Source organism: Haliotis rubra, unplaced genomic scaffold, assembly GCF_003918875.1.
Source record: "Haliotis rubra isolate DU_JTF1 unplaced genomic scaffold, ASM391887v1 Scf29, whole genome shotgun sequence".
NCBI classification, from domain to species: domain Eukaryota; kingdom Metazoa; phylum Mollusca; class Gastropoda; order Lepetellida; family Haliotidae; genus Haliotis; species Haliotis rubra.
This window is the reverse complement of record NW_025766957.1, coordinates 257,743-277,270: the sequence shown is the minus strand read 5'-3', so window position 1 is coordinate 277,270 and position 19,528 is coordinate 257,743. Positions and strand designations below refer to the sequence as shown.

The following is a 19,528-nucleotide window of genomic DNA, read 5'->3' as shown; positions in this document are numbered from 1 at the left end:
TCTTTGTTCGTCTCATCCTCCATGAGCAGATTTAACACGTTGACTGCCAATCACGAGTATACTCGTGGTATCAATTCTGTTCAAATTTTGCCACGAGGAGTTATCTCGTAGCTAGATCAGTGGTATTTTATGACAAGTTTCACATGTTGGCAAAATAGACACAAAGTTCTATGTTACCTCCAGGAAACGATTCCTTCTGGTGCCTGTTTTGCCAACATGTGAAACTTGTTTTAAAATATCACTACTATAGCTACGAGATAACTCTTGTGGCAAACTCGGCCAGAAAATGATACTACGTCTTATTAATTTATTTTCTGTTACACTGAATTAGCATCACTTCAGCATCATGGTATCAGCCTCAAATGGTCTGGGCCAGACAATCCAATGATTGATACAGTGGGCAATGATCCATTCCGCCTGGGTTTAACAGCACACTATAAAGTCCACCTCGTCCATTTAGTTGCTTGTTCTGACTAGTAGAGGAGTTCTAATATAACCAGGAATTGACCATGTTGACCACTGCAGTTAGGTAAACCCTGGGACCACCTCCATGGTGTAGTGGATAGGGTGTCTGCCCAAAGAGCATATGGTTGGTTGTTTGATCACTGTGTCACACCAAAAGACGTTTCAATTTTTTATATGCAGACAGTGTTGTCAATTGCATATATGGGGGGCGCGGTGGGCGAACTGGCTAAAGCGCCAGGCTAGTGATCCAGCGAGCTTGAGGTGACGGGATCGAGCCCACCTGTGACCGGGTGTAAAAATCTTGGAGTCAACTTCGTGTGCAGACTCTTTCAGTGTTGTCACAACCCCTAGTGTACAGTTCACAACCCTGTGCACTTAAAAGAACCCACGAATCCGTTTATATATGACCAGATGGTGGCCACATGAATACTTGCAAACACCCAGTTGCGGGTACAGCAACGTGCAGTGAACTTGGACAAAGTACTGTGACTATGTGTCCCAGTCCACCCAGCTGTGAATGGGTACCTCGTAAGGATGGAATGCCACAATAACTCGGTGCGCCTAGTGGCTGCAAGAGTTGTATGCTCCCCAGGGAGTTGAGATTGACAATACGATGTGCCGTTGAGATTGACATCCAGTGAACGAGGGAAAAACAAAGCGCCTTTGAGCAGCTGAGCTGAGCTGGATATCGGCGCTATACAAATGTTAGTATGTATGTATGTATGTATATCCCACAGAAATCATGTTGTTTCTTAAATGAGCATTTTATCGATGTTGAAGTATTTTTTTACTGTGAGTTATATTTCATGAAAAAATGAACAGTGTTTCCCTATGTCTCCAGAGCATGAATTTGGCATGTCATTATATTGGAGCCCCTAGCACAAACATACACATCCTAATCCGCCCTCTATTTTCCTAGGAAGGTTAGATTAAATTCTGCTTTGGAGCATACTTATCTAAAAGTTTCATACTCTAAATTGAGTGAGTGAGTGAGTATGGTTTTACCCTGCTTTTACAAATATTCCAGCAATATCACGGCAGGGTACACCAGAAATGGGCATTTGTATCCATATAGGGACCGTCTCCGTGGTGTAGTGGTTAGAGCCCGACCGCATCATACCAAAAGACGTTAAAATATGGTACTTGTTGGTCCCTGCCTGGCGCTCGACATTAATGGGTACAACAAGGACTGGTTGGTTCGGAGTCAGTATAATGTGTCTGAGTGGGGTATTCATGCTTCACTGCGGCATGGTACCTCAGTGGGCTAGCACTATAAAACCAGCTAAAGTCTGGGCTAGTACAAGCAGCCGCATATACACATACACATGCATGCACGTCGTCATATGAGCGAAATATTCTCAAGCACGACGTAAAACCCAATTTCACCTCACCTCACCTCACCTCACCTCATAACCAGTCAATCCAGTCCTGAATTGTTTGCATCACCCAGCAATATTCCAGCTATATGGCAGCAGTCTGTAAATAATTGAGTCTGGACCAGACAATCCAGTGATCAACGGCATATCTTTTGACTTTTGTGCACATGAATACAGTTCTTTGTGAGTTTTTTTCCCCCTCAATCCAAACAATTAAAAGAAAAATAGTGGATACTACAATGATATGACATCAACTCTGATCAGTATTTATGAGGAGAGCCATGATTTATTGTCCTCATTCGACTAAACAGGAGGGCTCACTTATCACACAAGTACATGATGCCAAAAAACACACCCCAGGGTTGAAATACACAAAACGCCAACAAATCTGAAAGGTTTTGGTGTGTTGTTTTATGCTGCACTCAGCTATATTCCAGCTATAAGGAGGCGGTATGTAAATAATCGAGTCTGGATCAGACAATCCAGTGATCAACAGCATGAGCATCGATCTATGCAACTGGGATATGATGACACGTGTCAACCAAGTCAGCGAGTCTGACCACCCGATCCCGTTAGTCGCGTCTTATGACAAGCATGAGTTACTGAAGACCAACTCCAACCCGAATCTTCACGGGTAAAATCTGAAAGGACGCAAATCCCCAAATTCAGTATGTTAAAGAATAAATGAACAACATAAGACCAGTGTGATTTTAAGACATGTTTACTGAGGTCTTGTCACTGGGTACAGAATGCATGTAAAAAGGGAGACAACTCTGTATCTGACGAGTAGCAGCCATCTTTGTGGTATGTACATACACATCTCATCCATTTGGAATGTGTCGTATTTATGAAAATGTGGAATGGTGTTGATGTTTTACATTGAAGATAACAAAAAGTTGCTGTATTTTTATATCCCTCTGCTAACAGCACAAAAAGCAGTAGAAAAATGTACCTTCATAAAACAAACTTGTGAAGATATTAGACTCGGTTTAAACAATGAAAAAAATATATGGAAACAACCATTTACAAAACTATCCGACTAAACAAGCAGAGGTGTAAAAAGATCTTACTTGAAGGACTACTTGCCATTTACATGAGAAGATCTTATGAACATGAAAAATGTTTGAAATATTTTCTCTTTACTCTGATTGTGTTTTCAAATAAATATTTACCTCTGGTATGATAATATTTTTCATCTTTTTGAAGAAATTTGTTGAAACATAATCATTCTCAATTAATGCCTCTTAGCAAAATCCAAGGACAACATAATTTCAGGACTTGGTCAATACAAAATGTCAGAAAATCGTCTCATTAAAAAAATTAAAGGTGCAATTTATTCAGTATCTCGGACTTTTCAATTTGAAATATGTACACAAATTTCAAATACAAACGCTCCCAATAGTGGTGAAGGAATACATCATGTATAAGACTGAGTATTGAAGAAAGCATGAGATACAAGTTGCCGAATGCACATTGTATTTCTAGGTCGGTTGATTAATGATGTATTTACAGAGCCATCACTGACGAGACATAACTTTGGAATATACTACTAAACATTTGATAAAGATACTGGATATCTCAAACCATAATGAAACTCAGAGGATATCAATTACACAAATGGTGCTGATGTTATTTAACCAACAATCATTTGTATCTGCTAAAATGATGCTGACTTGTCAGTTCTAAATGATACTTGTGTGACAACACCTTCAAGCAAATCTTGACCAAGGCACGTTTACATGTGACCAATGAAAATATCCTTATCAAAGGTTGTGTAGTATATATCTGTGTATAAGTCACTGGTGGTAAATAATACAAAATTATTTCCAATTTCCACATAGGTATGATTAATGCAATGATGATTTGTAATCTCTCAAAATACCCCTAAAAATACATGTCATTTATATACACCTGTTTATTGAAAACAACTAATTTTGTGAATAGAATTATTCTTCTGTTGTGCTATATAACACTTATCAACCATCTTGTTCCCGGAATCACAGTAGCATTGTTGTAGCTTCATTCAATTTCAACACATTTGTACCAACAGTCAATTTCCAACCATAATTTAGAGTTTTGAGTCTTTACAATAGATAAAGACAACACAGAGGACCAGGTTATAACAAATGAAACAAAACACTGCTCAACATCAATTTGTTCTTGTCAATACTCCTCTAGCTGGTTCCCGTAAAATACATAATCTCAACAAAGTCAAAACATCATAATAAAGAGTATTAGTACCTACAATGTTGCAATAAACAAAATATGTTTATCTCTGTTTTGGAGTATATGTTGAGGCTAATTTTGTATATACTGAACAAAAAAAGTTAGGGATCATGAGTGAGTGAGTTGGGTTTTACGCCGCTTTTAGCAAATATATAAAATATTCCAGCAATATCATGGCGGGGGACACCAGAAATGGGCATCACACAATGTGCCCATGTGGGAAATCGAACCCTGTCTTCAGCGTGACAGGCCAACTCTTTAACCACTTGACTACCCCACCATCCTAGGGATCATGAATATTTTTCTTGATATTATTTTGTACAACTCGTCACACTGTTCCATAAAAATACCCAAAAAGTATTTATGATCACTTACTTTTTTTGTTGAGTATATGAACAAATTCGGGGTCTTAATCTCAAGATTATTGCAGTCAATATTTACGACAGACTGTCCCCAAAATAGTTCTTGGCAGATGCTTGCCGAGCAATGGATATGGATTTTTGTAAAGAAATGCAATGCTAGCCATTATCTTTTGTATACGTCATCAATACCGTTAATTTCCAATGTTCATGAGATTCAGATTGACCTTCATCTTGCTATGTCATAAATGAATATATACAACACAATATTCCTAATGAGGGACTACAGTGTACTAACATAACACCAGGGATACGATGCCATTTGGTTAGATATAATATGGCTATTTACAATTTGAAATTAACAAATCAGATGATTAACAATCATTATTTCAATAGATAGGATTCCATAATTTGAAATACAAAAATATTTTCAGAATTTGCATTACAATTTGATATAGTAGTATGTTGGAATGAAGTCTTAAAAACAATGTAATTAATTAGGAAAAATTCATGAAAATGGAATGTAAAGACAACTGTCTTCATAATGTACCATAATTTAATTTAATAGAATTTATTCAACTCATAATTAGATAAGCTTATGGTAATAATACACAAGTGGTCAATTTAAAAAAAATTATACAAATAGTATCTTCCAGACAACTATCAGCAACATTTGATTGGTTTTAAACATATCTTTTCAGATGTTTTATTCCAAATTTTGGCAGGCTTATTGTAATTTTCTTAACATATTGTCAATGAGAATATCAAAGTGAGTGGAATACCTTATTCCTAACAACATCCTATTATCCCCAACCTTGCTATGATGCAATAAGAAAATATGAATTGCACACATTTTGGCATATACTGAAAATTTACACACATAAACATAAAATTACTTTATGCAGTTTATACATACATAATGAATATGACAGCATCTTGGGTGTTATGTCCAAATCTTCATACTTACAAGTAGGACACATACTAAAAATATCCTAAAAATTTCGTGGACAATGATTATATGAAAAAAAATCATGCAATTGATATCAGTAGAAACAAGCATAATGAATAACATCCTATTTACAAAAGTGATAATTTGCTATGAAGAAATTATTTTCCGATAATTGTAAAAATACTTTGAAGCAGTCTTAATGGAATGATATGGTTGTGTTTGGTTTCTAGCCAAAAACATATGTTAAGAATTACTACATCACATCCATAGTCACCCAAGACTACATCTAATATTTGGCGATAGAAGCAGTTACCTTGTGATGATCTAGACAACAACATTGAAAGATTTATACAAAAAAAGAGATCACAAATATTGCTATTCAAAACATAACAAAAAACAAACAAATTCAACATTCACATGACTATGACTCCTGGGAAAAAAATATTCAAATGTTTTAAATACTCACCAATAACATATCCTACATATACAGTTTGTGATGTATAGATAGTATTAGCACATGATGTAATGAAACTAGTAGCACATTGTTGCACAAAAATTACTACATATTTTTGTACAAAGAGCTGCAATATACATTGTTGTACAAAATCTCTAACAATGATCTGTTGACATGAAAGTTATAAGCTACTTGGACATAAGAGTAATGAATAGCTAGTATATGTATGCTGTAATATACAAAATAACAGATTTTACTGCCTCAAGAAAACTCACAAATTGTGAATTACAAGGTTTCACGGTCTCAGGGTCTTCCGTGTGGCGAGCTGATGCTTTAACCACTAGGCTACTCCACCGCCCCTTTCATTGTCTGAAAAGGATTCCATTTTGAAATTATCTTGATAAATGGTTTGAATTGTTCTAGTATTTGGGTGCTTGCTCCGCGTGTGGGTTATACCGCACTAAGTGCGATAACATATTATATGAATACACACATTAAAGTAATCCAAAGCCTTTCAAAAAGTGTAAACAACGACGTTGAATATAAGGTCCGAGCTGTATAAACAGCCATTTAAACACTCCCTGAAAACTGGCACCGGCTCCACGTCTGAGTCTGGCTCCATGTCTCAACACTGTATCCATGTTACCAAGTATGATCCGCTTCATCTTGGAGCCATGTTTTAATAACGTATGTACACTTCCAGTTGGATCTAATGCCAGGACATGTAACAATGCCAGATCTATGTCTTTGTAACGGATCCATGGTTCAATAGCGGATCCATGGTTCAATAACGGATCCATAAGTGGATCCAAGTCCTAGCAAGATGAACCCTGAGTGTCCTGGACAGTGTTATCCAGTTGTGTTCAGAACACTGTCGACAGTGTTGCTGTTCTGTGCAAAACACATTATATATCATCTCTAACTCTCAGCATTATCAGCACATAGCTGTCTCTTGAAGGTTAGGTTGTACTCATACACATCGGGGTTGTTTGAAGTCAAAGAACAGATGTTTAGATTATTCTGAAAATAAAGAATTTAAAATGAGGTGAGGTGAAATTGGATTTAACGTTGTGCTTGAGAATATTTCGCTCATATGACGACATGCATGTGTGTGTATGTGTATGTGCGGCTGCTTGTACTAGCCCAGACTTAAGCTGGTTTTATAGTGCTAGCCCACTGAGATACCATGCCGCAGTGAAGCATGAATACCCCACTCAGACACATTATACTGACTCATAGCTGACCAGTCCTTGTTGTACCCATTAATGCCGAGCGCAGGCAGGGACCAACAAGTACCATATTTTAACGTCCTTTGGTATGACGTGGTCGGGGATCGAACCCGCGACCTTCCGCTCTCCGGGCGGGCGCTCTAACCACTACACCACGGAGGCGTTCAATTTAAAATGAATACAGATGTATACTACCCATCAAAAGTTTAGACTCACTAGTGTAAATGTAGCTACTTACTTCAGGCAACTGTTCTAAACTACATTTGATAATATACAGAAACACCATCAATAGACTCAAGGTGTGTTTGACTACTAGTTGGTTGTTACACAGGTGGAGGAACCCATTTTTATAGCCATTTTATACAAATCAGTCTTGTTTTCAATTTCAGTAAATCAATAATTAATATCAACCATCTCTACTATCTCTGGGTGAGTGTAAATTTCAGAAGTAATTTCTGAATGAGACATGAATTCATGGAAAATATAATAGTTTTCAACTCAACACAAACATATACTAATAACTGAACATTCTATGAAGGTCAAATTGAGCAGCTACTTACATCGGGGCTGATCTTGAACTTGTAGGTGCTGGTGTAATGGATACCAATGGTCAGATTAAACTCAGCATTTGTGCTCTGAAATACAAAAATGGAAGATGAAGGACTGACTGACTACGCCGCTTTTAGCAATATTCCAGCAACATCACTGCGGGGGACACCAGAAATTGGCTTCACACATTGTACCCATGTGGGGATTCAAACCCGTGTCTTCGGCGTGACGAGCCAGCGCTTTAACCACTAGGCTACCCCACCGTCCCCTGAAGATGAAGGAAGGTTATCTCCCTTGGGTTGTTTCAAGAAGCATTATTCATTAAACATTCTTTTCAAAACAATTTCTCTATGAAGATTACTAAACACTAGTGACTGTCATATTTGTAAATGTCAACATGTAATGTGTAATGTTCTAGGTTCCCATAACGGAATCTGGGTTTGAATTGGTCCCCAGGAACCAAACGGATCAGGCAGGCTCTGTGATTTAGTTGATTGTGTCCATGGACTGATGCTCACAATATCGACCACTGGATTGTTGGTCCAGATTGTACAGGCCACTGTTACATAACTGGAGAAAGGAACCAACCAAACAACCAACCCAACCTACCAGCCCAGCCCAGCCCAAACCAACTCCAAACCCAAACCAACTCCAAACCCAACCCAACCAACCAACCTTCCAACCAACAAAGAAACAAACAAACCATACCGTTAATTTGTATCCCTTTTCCGAGACATTACCGGCACTGGCTTCGAGACAAGAGGGAGTGAAGGAGTCATTGCAGAAGGCCACCAGGACAGCTCGATCAGTCCTGAATAAATAGAAACGCAGTGTGGAATATTTCAATGATGCTTTAACCAATTATGCCCTGGACTTTTCAATACAGTGATGTTTTCTAATAAATATCTTTATTTCTTTTTCACCAAAATAATAGGTGTGATGTTATCTGGTGAAAAGGATAGCACATTCATTATATGTTAAGTTTGATAAATTAGAGGAACTTTGTAGTTCGCTGGTGAAAATTATTAACCTTTGTATTTTACATTTCTACTTAAAATTATGTGTTTCAAATATACAATAATATGTTTCTGTTGTTTCTCAAACTTACTTGAATTGAATGGTGACGGGCATTGAACCAAAGTAGTGGCTGACTTTGGCCAGATAGGAATTATTGCGACCTTCACATGCCCCAGCCACCATGCAGTACTCGGGGCCAATCGTGAAGTTGAGCTGCTTGATAACAATCTGGGGTCGCAGTAGGTCTTCTGGCACTGAAGATAGAGAAAACAAACACTGAATGTTTGGTACTTCCACCAAGATCTGTACCTGAGGAGGCTCCACTAGGTCCTGCTCTTATCGACACCTACCTCAGTGGCTCTTGTCAACACCTACCTTAATGACTCTAATTGACACCTACCTCAGTGGCTCTAATCGACACTTACATCAGTGGCTCTAATTGACACCTACCTCAGTAGCTCTTATCAACACCTACCTCAGTGGCTCTTATCAACACCTACCTCAGTGGCTCTTATCAACACCTACCTCAGTGGCTCTAATCGGAAACTACCTCAGTGGTTCTTATCAACACCTACCTCAGTGGCTCTAATCTACACCTACCTCAGTGGCTCTAATCGACACCTTACATTGTGAGCATGGGTTCATGCCGCTTTTAGCAATATTTCAGCAATATCATGGAAGGGAACACCAGATTTGTGCTTCACACAACGTGCCCTTGTGGGAAATCAAACCTGAGTCTTCAGTGTGGCAAGAAACTACTTAACAAGTGGGCTACCCCCCACTAAAGTTACATTAGAAACAACATATCAGACATAAATTATACAATTGATATAAAACCAGAAAACGGAAATGAAAATTTCACTCGATTTTCTGCATGTCATGCGTGTGGACCATACAGAAAAATTATGAAGGGTTCTAGGAGAACAATACAGTGACGTCAGGATCAAGGGAGATAACTCAGGGGTAGATTAGGTATACCACTAGGAATAGCTATGACTTAGTGTTAATATTTCTTATGATTTCTGTATGTATTCTGTGTATATACCATAATCCAGAGGGAATGTTTACGTTATAATTGATATAAAACCAGAAAACGGAGATTAATAACAAACATGATCAACATCATTACAAAAGGGGCAACATTACAAAAGTGCTGAAGTGTGAGTATCATCATCTGATTGTTCATAGAAACAAATATGTAATTAATGAATTAAAGACTTCAAGACTTCATACCAACGAAACCTTTAAGTGAGTTTTCAACAGTATTTTGAAGTGAGAGTTAAACAAGAAGCAACTGGATCCTAATAAATCTAAGGGAAGTAACCCAACTTACCAGTACTTCTTTTCTTCCTGTAGTAGTGATGGATGTTGTTGTCGTCATTGTTGATGACGTTGTAACCATCGTTGTTGATGACGATAGGGGTGTTTTGCGATTCATTGGGAATGTCGATTGTGAAAGTGTTGTAGTGCGGAGTGGTCTTCTGAGTCTGAAAAACAGGTAAAAATATTATTAGTGGATATGGGTGTGGTGAGGACAGGTGACGTGAGGTGAGGTGTGGTGAGGGAGTTAGATTTTATGCTGCTTTTAGCAATATTCCAGCAATATCATGGCGGGTGTCACCAGAAATGGGCTTTACACACTGTACCAGAGATGCCAACCCTATTTTGGGCCTAAGTGTAATACTGGAGGTCAAAAAGTGTAATTTGGACCTAAAAAGTGTAATACTTAAAAAAAAAATACTTAGTGAAAGGTGATAACTTTATAAAATTATCTGTAAGAAGGTTTATTCACATGAATAGGAAATATTCTAGACAGAAATACACGTGACCAATCATTATGAAGCTCTATACATCGAAAATTGTTGGTCATGTGACACAAAATACTTTAATTCCTTAAAAGTTAATTGAAATGAGTGCGATGCTAAGAGTAAGACCATTTTTGAACCCTGTACGGTGCGTTACTAAACACTTCTCTGTGAAAATTTTCCCACTTTATTGATTTTCTTAAAACGAGTAGAAAAGCGTAATGGCGTAATTTAATGGTAAAAATCGTAATAATTACGCCCAAAGCGTAAGGGTTGGCATCTCTGAGACTGTACCCATGTGTGAAATCGAACCTGGCCTGCAATGTGATGAGCGATGTTGAGCACTAGGCTACCCCACCGTCCCGAGGTGAGGTAAGATGAGGTGAGGTAAGGTGAGGTGAGGTGAGGTGAGAAAGTTCTCATCCCTGAGAATGCCAGTTATATTGTGCTAATCTATCGATATACCATGCCGCAGTTAAACACCAAACTAAACAACTGTGTCGTGAACCTTCACTGACCAGTCCCTTACACCCACAATGCTGATTGCTAGATCGCTAGTGTTAGATCTCTACCCTTAAACACCTTCCCTCTCTCACTCGTTGTTGTCATGCTCGACATGACTTGACAATGATACAAGAACCTGTGTCGAAATGTCACACCACCTGATTAAAGAAGCTGTTCATCCATATAGATTGTCTTTAATTATCTAACAAGCAAAACACTGTAACTATAAGGCTACCCTGACACCCTCCCCTACCTCCCTCACTCACTCACTCATATGTGTGCACCCACAATGCAGATTGCCAGGCAGGGTTACAACAACCCAGATAGCATTCGGACGTTGGCCCAACGTTGGCAATGTTGGCAAAACCATTGCTAACGTTGGGCCAACGTCTGAATGCTATCTGGGAAGCAAACATTGTAACTACAAGGCTACCGTAACACCCCTCCTCCTCTCCCTTCCCCAGGGAGCACATGTTTCAGCTGGAAAGGCATCCAATTAAAGCCTCAAAAGTGAGGTGTTACTTACCACAACATTGGACAGTGGAACAGGATCTGAAATGAGAGAGAAACACATATTAACGTTTTCGATAACTGAAACTGAAACACCGGTAAACCTGTTTAGTTGAGTGTGACAGATTGGATTTGATATATGCTGTGGAGTGTATACTGTTTTATGCCGCAGTCAGCAAGATTCCAACAAATGTCACTGCTGCCTGAAAACACACCATTCCTGACCAGGCAAACCACTGGTTGAAAGTATGAGCAACGACTGATCAGTGAATGAGTGAGTGTATATATATTCCAGCAATATCTGAGAGTGGAACACTTGAAATGCACCTCACACATAGTTGGAATGTGGGGAATTAAAACCAGGTCTTTGGGTGATGACTGAACCCTTTAACCACTTGGCTACCCGACGCCACTGGAGCAGAGGGGCATATCATGAGGAGAGTCACAATTCTCTGTAGATTAGTGACGACGTCTATTGCCCTGTAATCCAGACACAGCTGTGGAGATTGTGTCTCCTTCGTTTGTTGTTAGCACTGCACTCAGCAATATACCAGCAGTCTGTAACTGACTGACTGACTGAGTTTGGTTTTACGCTGCTTTTAGCAATATTCCAGCAACATCATGGCGGGGGAATGGCTTCACACATTGTGCCCATGTGGGGATTCGAACCCGGGTCTTCGTTGTGATGAGCCAACGCTTTAACCATTAGGCTACCCCACCGCCCCGCAGTCTGTAAATAATCGAGTCTGGACCAGACAATCCAGTGATCAACACCATGAGCATCAATCTACACAGTTACGATACCATGACATGTTTTAACAAAGTGAGCAAAGCTGACCACCCGATCCCGTTAGTCGCCTCTTACGACAAGTATCGGTGGCTGAATTCTAAACAGGATCTTCACGGGTTTATGGAGATTGTGATAGAATCTTCTATGTATACCAGTCATCAGCATCCAAACTTTATCAAGGTATCACATAATCACATACTGGCAAACCAGTGGTTGACGATATAAACAAATAAACACTCATGGGGTATGATGACATAATGTACACATGTACATCCTCAATTTTGTTGTCTCAAAAACATGCTGGAACTATGGGCTCATTCTAGCCCAGAATGGGATGGAGGTAGATTAACGTTTAGAATCTGAATATATATAATTTTGATAGTAACAAACAAGCCCATTTAAATTGAAAAAGACCCCCAGGGAGACCAGAGATTCATTTGTGCAGTTTTGTTGAGAATCTATGCTCATGTGTTGTTTATCAACACCATAAATGCCCATGGGCTTCTTTGAAGGTGGTAAATGTCTTAAACTGGGCTTATGCTTAATCTCTGAATATATAATTTTGATAGTAACAAATAATCCATTTAAATTGAAAAGGAGCCCCAGGGAGATGGGAACCTGAGGAAATCTAGACTTGCTTCATTTGGGGCTCTAGCACTGCTGGGAGGGCTTGGCAGTAGGGAAAATAATGTGGTTCAGGGACTGCGAGACAGACTAGGATGGAGGGTCTATCCTGAGACCTACTTTTGTGTTGATGTGGGTTTGGCTCATCCTCTTGGGGTGGTGAACAGCAGCGAGGCTCACACTCAGGAGATTCACAAACAGGGTAGGCTGGTATTGTCCTCGTCGTCACAGGATGGGTAGCTGTTCACAAATAAAAATAATAATAATAATGGTATTGACATTAATGAAACCTGACCCACTGCAGCATGTTCACATTTTTACCTCAATCAAGTGATCAGATTGAACTTTAATTTTATTCTCATCTCAATATAAGACGTTGGCCCGTGAGATGATACATTACCAGCTTTTCCTACTGGGTACCCATTTACTGCTGAGTGAACTTGTATGACTGTAAAATAAATCTTTGTACAGCAATCTCATCCTTTTTTAAATATTTACACAAAAATGAAACTAATGTTCTTTCACTCTCCAGTTTGAGAAAAAAATGCATGAGAAACATTTCAATTTTTGGGGTGGCCTCAGAGACAAGGCGAGTCTAGTACAGGGTGTTAGTTTCAATAACGATGGTTAGATGGCTGTTTTTAGCATTTTGTCAACTGCAACACATGAACAGAAGCAGAATGAAGCTGTGGTCCAAGGGTATTCAAGAAATGGTTTGTGGGTATTCAAGGAATGGTTTGAGGGTTTGAGGGTATTCAAGGAATGGTTTGTGGGTACTCATCACAACGGAATGGAGATGCATGTAAAGCATGAATGTAAACCAGTTGTCCCTTTCGAACATCATGTCAAGTGAAGTTACCTGTAGTCGTGGCAGGCTCTGGTCGGACTTTAGGCGTAGTGCGATCTCGGGGTGGAGCGTGAGTAGTTGATGTCATCACTGGCAGTGCTGTTGTATTTATTCTGCAGAATGAGACAAAAGAATCTGTTTACCACACAACTACTTACAGTCAATGGTAAAGGTGAAGATTTTTATTGTCCAACTATGACCATTGTGTTTACCACACAACTAATTATAGTCAATGGTAAAGGTGAAGATTTTTATTGTCCAACGATGACCAAAATAGAGAATATTGGCAATAATGAAATCGAGGTACAATATTTACAGGAATCTCATCTTGTCACCACAAAAATGTTAATACACCTGAGAATGTTTTGATCTCAGCCCATTATGCTTGACTACAGTGACGCTTTATTTTCTGATTCAAAAAGCATGAGTTGGAAAATAATAAATCAGCACATTTTTTTTATCTTAGATTGATTAGGAAAATCAGAGGACAAATGATATATAAGCTGTACTCACGGTTGTAACGTCGACCCTGATGAAGCAGCAACTACAGGCGTACCCCTTGAGAGTTCCTGGGTATTCCGCCGCTCTAAGATGTACAGTGTGGTTATTGCTACCAGACTGAAGCAGAAAATAAACAAAGATGTAAACAACTCTTTACTTAAACTTTATGCCAAAAGTTTTCATTTATAAATATCTTAAAATGTCCTTTAAGTGAGCCTTAATGTTTTTGAAAAGACTGAGTGAGTGAGGTAGCCATATTCCAGCTATATGGTGGCAGTCTGTAGATAATCGAGTCTGGACCAGACAATCCAGTGATGAACATCATCTGCATCAATCTACGCAATTGCGATACGCTGACATGACATGTGTCAACCAAGTCTGCAAGCCTGACCACCTGATCCCATTAGTCGTTAGGTTACTGAAGATCAATTCTAACACGAATCTTCACAGGTCATCTTAATATGTGCTTTATTGTCCTTAATGTTTTTGAAAAGATTGTGTTCTCACCAGAATGCCATGATGAGGATGAGGATGATGATGGTGATTTGGATGAAACGGTTGCTGCACAGCGACTTCACTCTGCTGGGAGGCGGCACCTGGTGGCGGCTGTGCTTGTGGCCAGACTTGCTGTTGCCATGGTGATATGAGTGTGATTTCTTTGGTGGGGCACTGCTGCTGCAATATTGACATACAATACAGATAAATATTGACATACAATACAGATAAATACTGACATACAATACAGATAAATATTGACATACAATACAGATAAATACTGACATACAATACACATAAATATTGACATACAATACAGATAAATATTGACATACAATCATCTATAGAAGGGTTGTCACATACCACACAGAGATATTGTATCAGAGTAAAAGATTTGATTTTGGTAACACTGCAGTATTCAATAACAGAAGATCCAAGATGTTTCTCTTACCTGACAGTACTAACACTGGATACAGACTTTAGACTCATGTTAGACTTGAGGCTGTCAAATCGTTTCAGTTTGGCAAGCTTCTTGTTCATGACTTCGAGTTCATCAATTCTGTTCTCCAAGTTGTCCGTCAGCTTGCACAGTTCCTTTACAGCTCCAACGTTCTCCATAAACAATCGATCCTGTAATATATCCATGGAACATGTTAATTCAACTCTGTATTAAGTTAGTGGTTTGTACTGAGGACCCTGGTTAGCTCTGTGTCCCAGAAGTAACCAAATGACTATTCCTAGAAGCAGTCCAATTGTTAGCAATGAACAGGTTACCATAGCAACAAGGACCAAATTCAAAAAGCAATTTGTTAAAAACTTTAAAACAATCTTTGAAATTACCAGTTCTTCAAAAACAGGAAGCACCAAGAAAGAGAATTCTGATACAGATATTTACAAAATGATTGTCTCACCTTTCTTACAACCAGGAAGTTTTCGATGCGCTGACCATTGGGCAGTATGACATCCCCAGTTTCCTGGACGGCATCTGGCAACACCTCCATCATCTCCTGGGCGATGACGCCAGTGTCGCTGCGCTGGTTGTCCTCGATGCCAGCGCTCTCGGCATAGTCCTCGCTGTACTGGTACTTGTAGAGGCGGAGTTGTTGGACCTTCTGTAGAGCTTCTTTCGTATTCACCTGACACAAACATGACATTTATACATTTAGACAATAGTTACACAATCATTTGACTTTGTCACATATTTGTTTTAAGTTGTACCTTGTCACACAAGTCATACCTTGTGACACAACAGTCATACCTTGTGACACAACAGTCATACCTTGGTACACAATAGTTGTACCTTGTCACACAACAGTCATACCTTGTCACACAATAGTTGTACCTTGTGACACAATAGTTGTACCTTGTGACACAATAGTTGTACTTTGTCACACAACAGTCATACCTTGTGACACAATAGTTGTACCTTGTGACACAATAGTTGTACCTTGTCACACAACAGTCATACCTTGTGACACAATAGTTGTACCTTGTGACACAATAGTTTTATCCATTGACCCTACTTGGTGTATCTTGACACACAATAATGAGTGGATGTTATTTATAATGCCTCAGTCAGCTTGTTATCAAACTAGTGACAGAAAGCATGAGCAAAGATCCACATTATTTGCAAACAGCTGAAAAAACATATTATTTTACCTCCTGTAGATTTTCTTTGGCTCGAATATCTGATGGCGACATGAGGTGACCAGTCAGTTTAAGGTTGCCATGGACGGTCATGGCTTCGTCCGGGTGGTCAGTGTTGACGCCAACTCTGCCGACGTGGAACACCGAGTCCTGGGTGTGTCCCTTTGACCACAAAACGTCAACATCACTGTCAAACTGGCCTGGGTTGGATGCCTGCAATGAAAAGTGCTGTGGGATATTTTTGGGGGCTCAATGATAATTACAGAGAGGTCAGATAGCAAATCTTCTATACTAAGACAGCATAAGACATAATGGACACAAAATTATTGTACTATCATCATCACCACACTGGTGTCCTCTCCGTGATATTGCTAAAAGTGGCGTAAATCTAAACTCACTCTACCATCACCATCATCATCATCATCATCATCATTCACACCACCATCATCATCACCATCATCACCATCACACCACCATCATCATCACCATCATCATAATCATCACCACCACCACCATCACACCACCATCATTATCATCATCACCATCATCATTCATCACCACCATCATCATCATCATCATCATCATCATCATCATCACACCATCATCATCATCATCATCATCATCATCATCACACCATCACCATTATCATCATTGGCAATATAGCCTTACCCTGACAATGATTCTCTCAGAGCTGCTGGCTGCCACCAGATAGTTGTTGTCCCCGCTGTGGGCCTGTAGAGCCACCACCAACATGAAGTAGCGCTGGTCAGGGTTCGGCTTCCCCCTTCTTGCGCATATTATTGGATGTCGTCTCGCTGAAGTGCAGCCGACCAACAGTAACCTTGGTAACCTGATCCGAGTGCACGTCAACTCTGGAGGAGAGCAACAAATATAATTCAGCACTTCATCTATCTTGGAATATAAGTGTCAGGCGTCATGAACAGTTTTGGTTTGTAAATGTCTGCTGCGATATATCATACATCAAACTATTAATGGCAAACATTTTATTACTAAGAGTTTTATTTGGATTTGAACTGTTGGTATACAAGGCAGAAAATAAACAGAAGCAGTCAATTGTCACTTTCAGTTTTTGCACCCACTGATGTAATCATTATATTTCCGCTTCCAGGCAAAAGATATATCATGTATCCTCAGACAGAAGTGGCTGATTCTGCACAGGGATCCCAAGGGGTGTGGGAGGTGAGTGCAAGATGACAGAAACTCACTTGACAGGGTAGAAGGACTTCTTGCTTCTATCCGACTGTGACTGCTCTATCTTGATGACTTGTGATGCTGACTCCATCTACAACAAAAGTTACACCGTTGTCCAGTATAATGATAATAACAAACTCATTCCAGGGCTGTACAAGAAACAAGTGTCTGTCTAAGTAGTTTATTTGTTGTTCTTCACTGCACAATATTTCAGGTCTTTAACAACTGTACACAAGCATTGTCACTAAGGTGACATAATCCCCCGCCGCAAATTATCAAATCAAACTTAAAAAGTAATGAAAGTGAAGGTTGTAATTTAAGATGAAGTTAAATGTCAACAAAAACATGACCAGTCAACCTCTCTTGATATCTTGCTCTGTAGTTGTTCAAATGCACAAATATTTTCAAGACTCACTTTGACCTTGACATGAATGTCTTAGTGTATGAAATATGCAAAAATAGTAATAAAGAAATTGCTTATTGAAAAACATTCAAGGGAAGTCTTGAAAGTCTATGAAGAAAATCCAGTGAACTGTTCTTGAGATATCTCGCTGACAATCTTAACATGCAGCTTAACATGCTGAAATCTTCAAAGTGTCGCCATGACCTTGAAAATTAGGTGAAGGTCACCAAAATTGACTGGGCCCTGCGCCTTCCCTAGATAAAGCTTGGTGTTGAATATGAAGAAAATCCAGTGAACGGTTCTTGAGATATCTACGCTGACAAGGGTAAAACGTTAAAGTCCCCTTGTGACCTTGAAATGAAGGTCAAGGTCACCAAACCTGACTGGGACCTTTCTTTTACTGTGATGAACCTAGGTACCAAATATGAAAAGAATCCAGTCAACGGTTCTTAAGGTATTCCAATTCCGCTGCGCGCTAAACGCGCGGCGTGGGATAATAAACGAGTCTGAAGGATTGACATCATGAGCACTACTGTAAGCAAATTGAATTCAATGACATATATCAACGAAATCCGTCAGTCTGACTGCCAAATACTGTTAGCCACATCTTGTGACAAGCATGGCCGGTTAAGAAAGACTAATTCCAACTCAGATTTTCATGGACAGTCAAGCACTGGTTGCTGAAGGCTAGTTTTGGATTTTCAAGGGTAGAAAAAGATGGGTAGCTGAAGAGCCATTTTAATCCAGACCTTCACGAACTCCATATAGTTATAATTTTGAAAATACATTGACATGAATATGCTCAAATTTCTGAGAAAGCTGGTTTTGGTTTGTGATGACCAGAGGTTTTATTGATAAAACATACAAGAGAACTCAAATTATTCTCAGGGCTAGAAATCAAACTCTCATGACATTATGTAAGACCTCATGTACATTATTCTTACCTTAATACCATGAAAATGTAGATGAAAGCTTTCAATTTTCTTTACGCCTTCGGTTGTGCGGACATATTTAGCTTCTCCTAAGGCTCCGATGTGAACTGTAACCTGGAAATGATTCTTCTTCTGGCAGACGAAGGCGTCATCTGGCACCGAGAAGTTAAACCCTTTGTCAGCGTCTACACGATATGATGGCGTTGGACTGGAATGATAAAGTATGTATGTGACACAAGGCATGAAATTGTACTGACCAAAATATTCAGGACAAAGACATGGCTACACTTAGGAAGACATATTGGAATAGATGCCTCATTTCCATTAACGTCAGTTATCTCCCTTGCTAACAAAAACTAGCATTCACATTTCCCTTCAATAAATTTTTAATAAAGACTTATAGTTACAGCTACCCACATATTATTGGCTCAAATTTAACATTCAAATGGTAATGCACATTTGAATAACGTCAGAGTTACTTCCCTTCCCATACTGATTAAATGGGGGAATGTTTCTCCTTAGAGTTACTTCCCTTCCCATATATTCCTGATTCAACCTCCTTCCCAGCCTGACACTATCATTATACTTCTAGTACCATTTCTGCCACCAGTGCCCATCACAATGCTATTTTATT

General features: G+C 39.2%; 1 protein-coding gene across 1 annotated transcript in view; it reads right to left on the bottom strand.

Moving 5' to 3' along the window:
• Nucleotides 1-2,546: 2,546 nt before the first annotated feature.
• LOC124281768 (myelin regulatory factor-like) overlaps nucleotides 2,547-19,528 on the bottom strand; it is a 99,857-nt gene continuing 82,875 nt past the window's right edge. Inside the window, 17 exon segments of the mRNA XM_046717741.1 lie at nucleotides 2,547-6,849; nucleotides 7,619-7,693; nucleotides 8,316-8,418; nucleotides 8,716-8,878; nucleotides 9,958-10,111; nucleotides 11,460-11,485; nucleotides 12,978-13,097; nucleotides 13,717-13,817; nucleotides 14,218-14,322; nucleotides 14,713-14,880; nucleotides 15,152-15,330; nucleotides 15,612-15,836; nucleotides 16,360-16,560; nucleotides 17,017-17,130; nucleotides 17,132-17,219; nucleotides 17,574-17,650; nucleotides 18,907-19,102. Of these exon segments, the coding sequence (XP_046573697.1) occupies nucleotides 6,748-6,849; nucleotides 7,619-7,693; nucleotides 8,316-8,418; nucleotides 8,716-8,878; nucleotides 9,958-10,111; nucleotides 11,460-11,485; nucleotides 12,978-13,097; nucleotides 13,717-13,817; nucleotides 14,218-14,322; nucleotides 14,713-14,880; nucleotides 15,152-15,330; nucleotides 15,612-15,836; nucleotides 16,360-16,560; nucleotides 17,017-17,130; nucleotides 17,132-17,219; nucleotides 17,574-17,650; nucleotides 18,907-19,102 (2,197 nt within the window). The 3' untranslated portion in view covers nucleotides 2,547-6,747.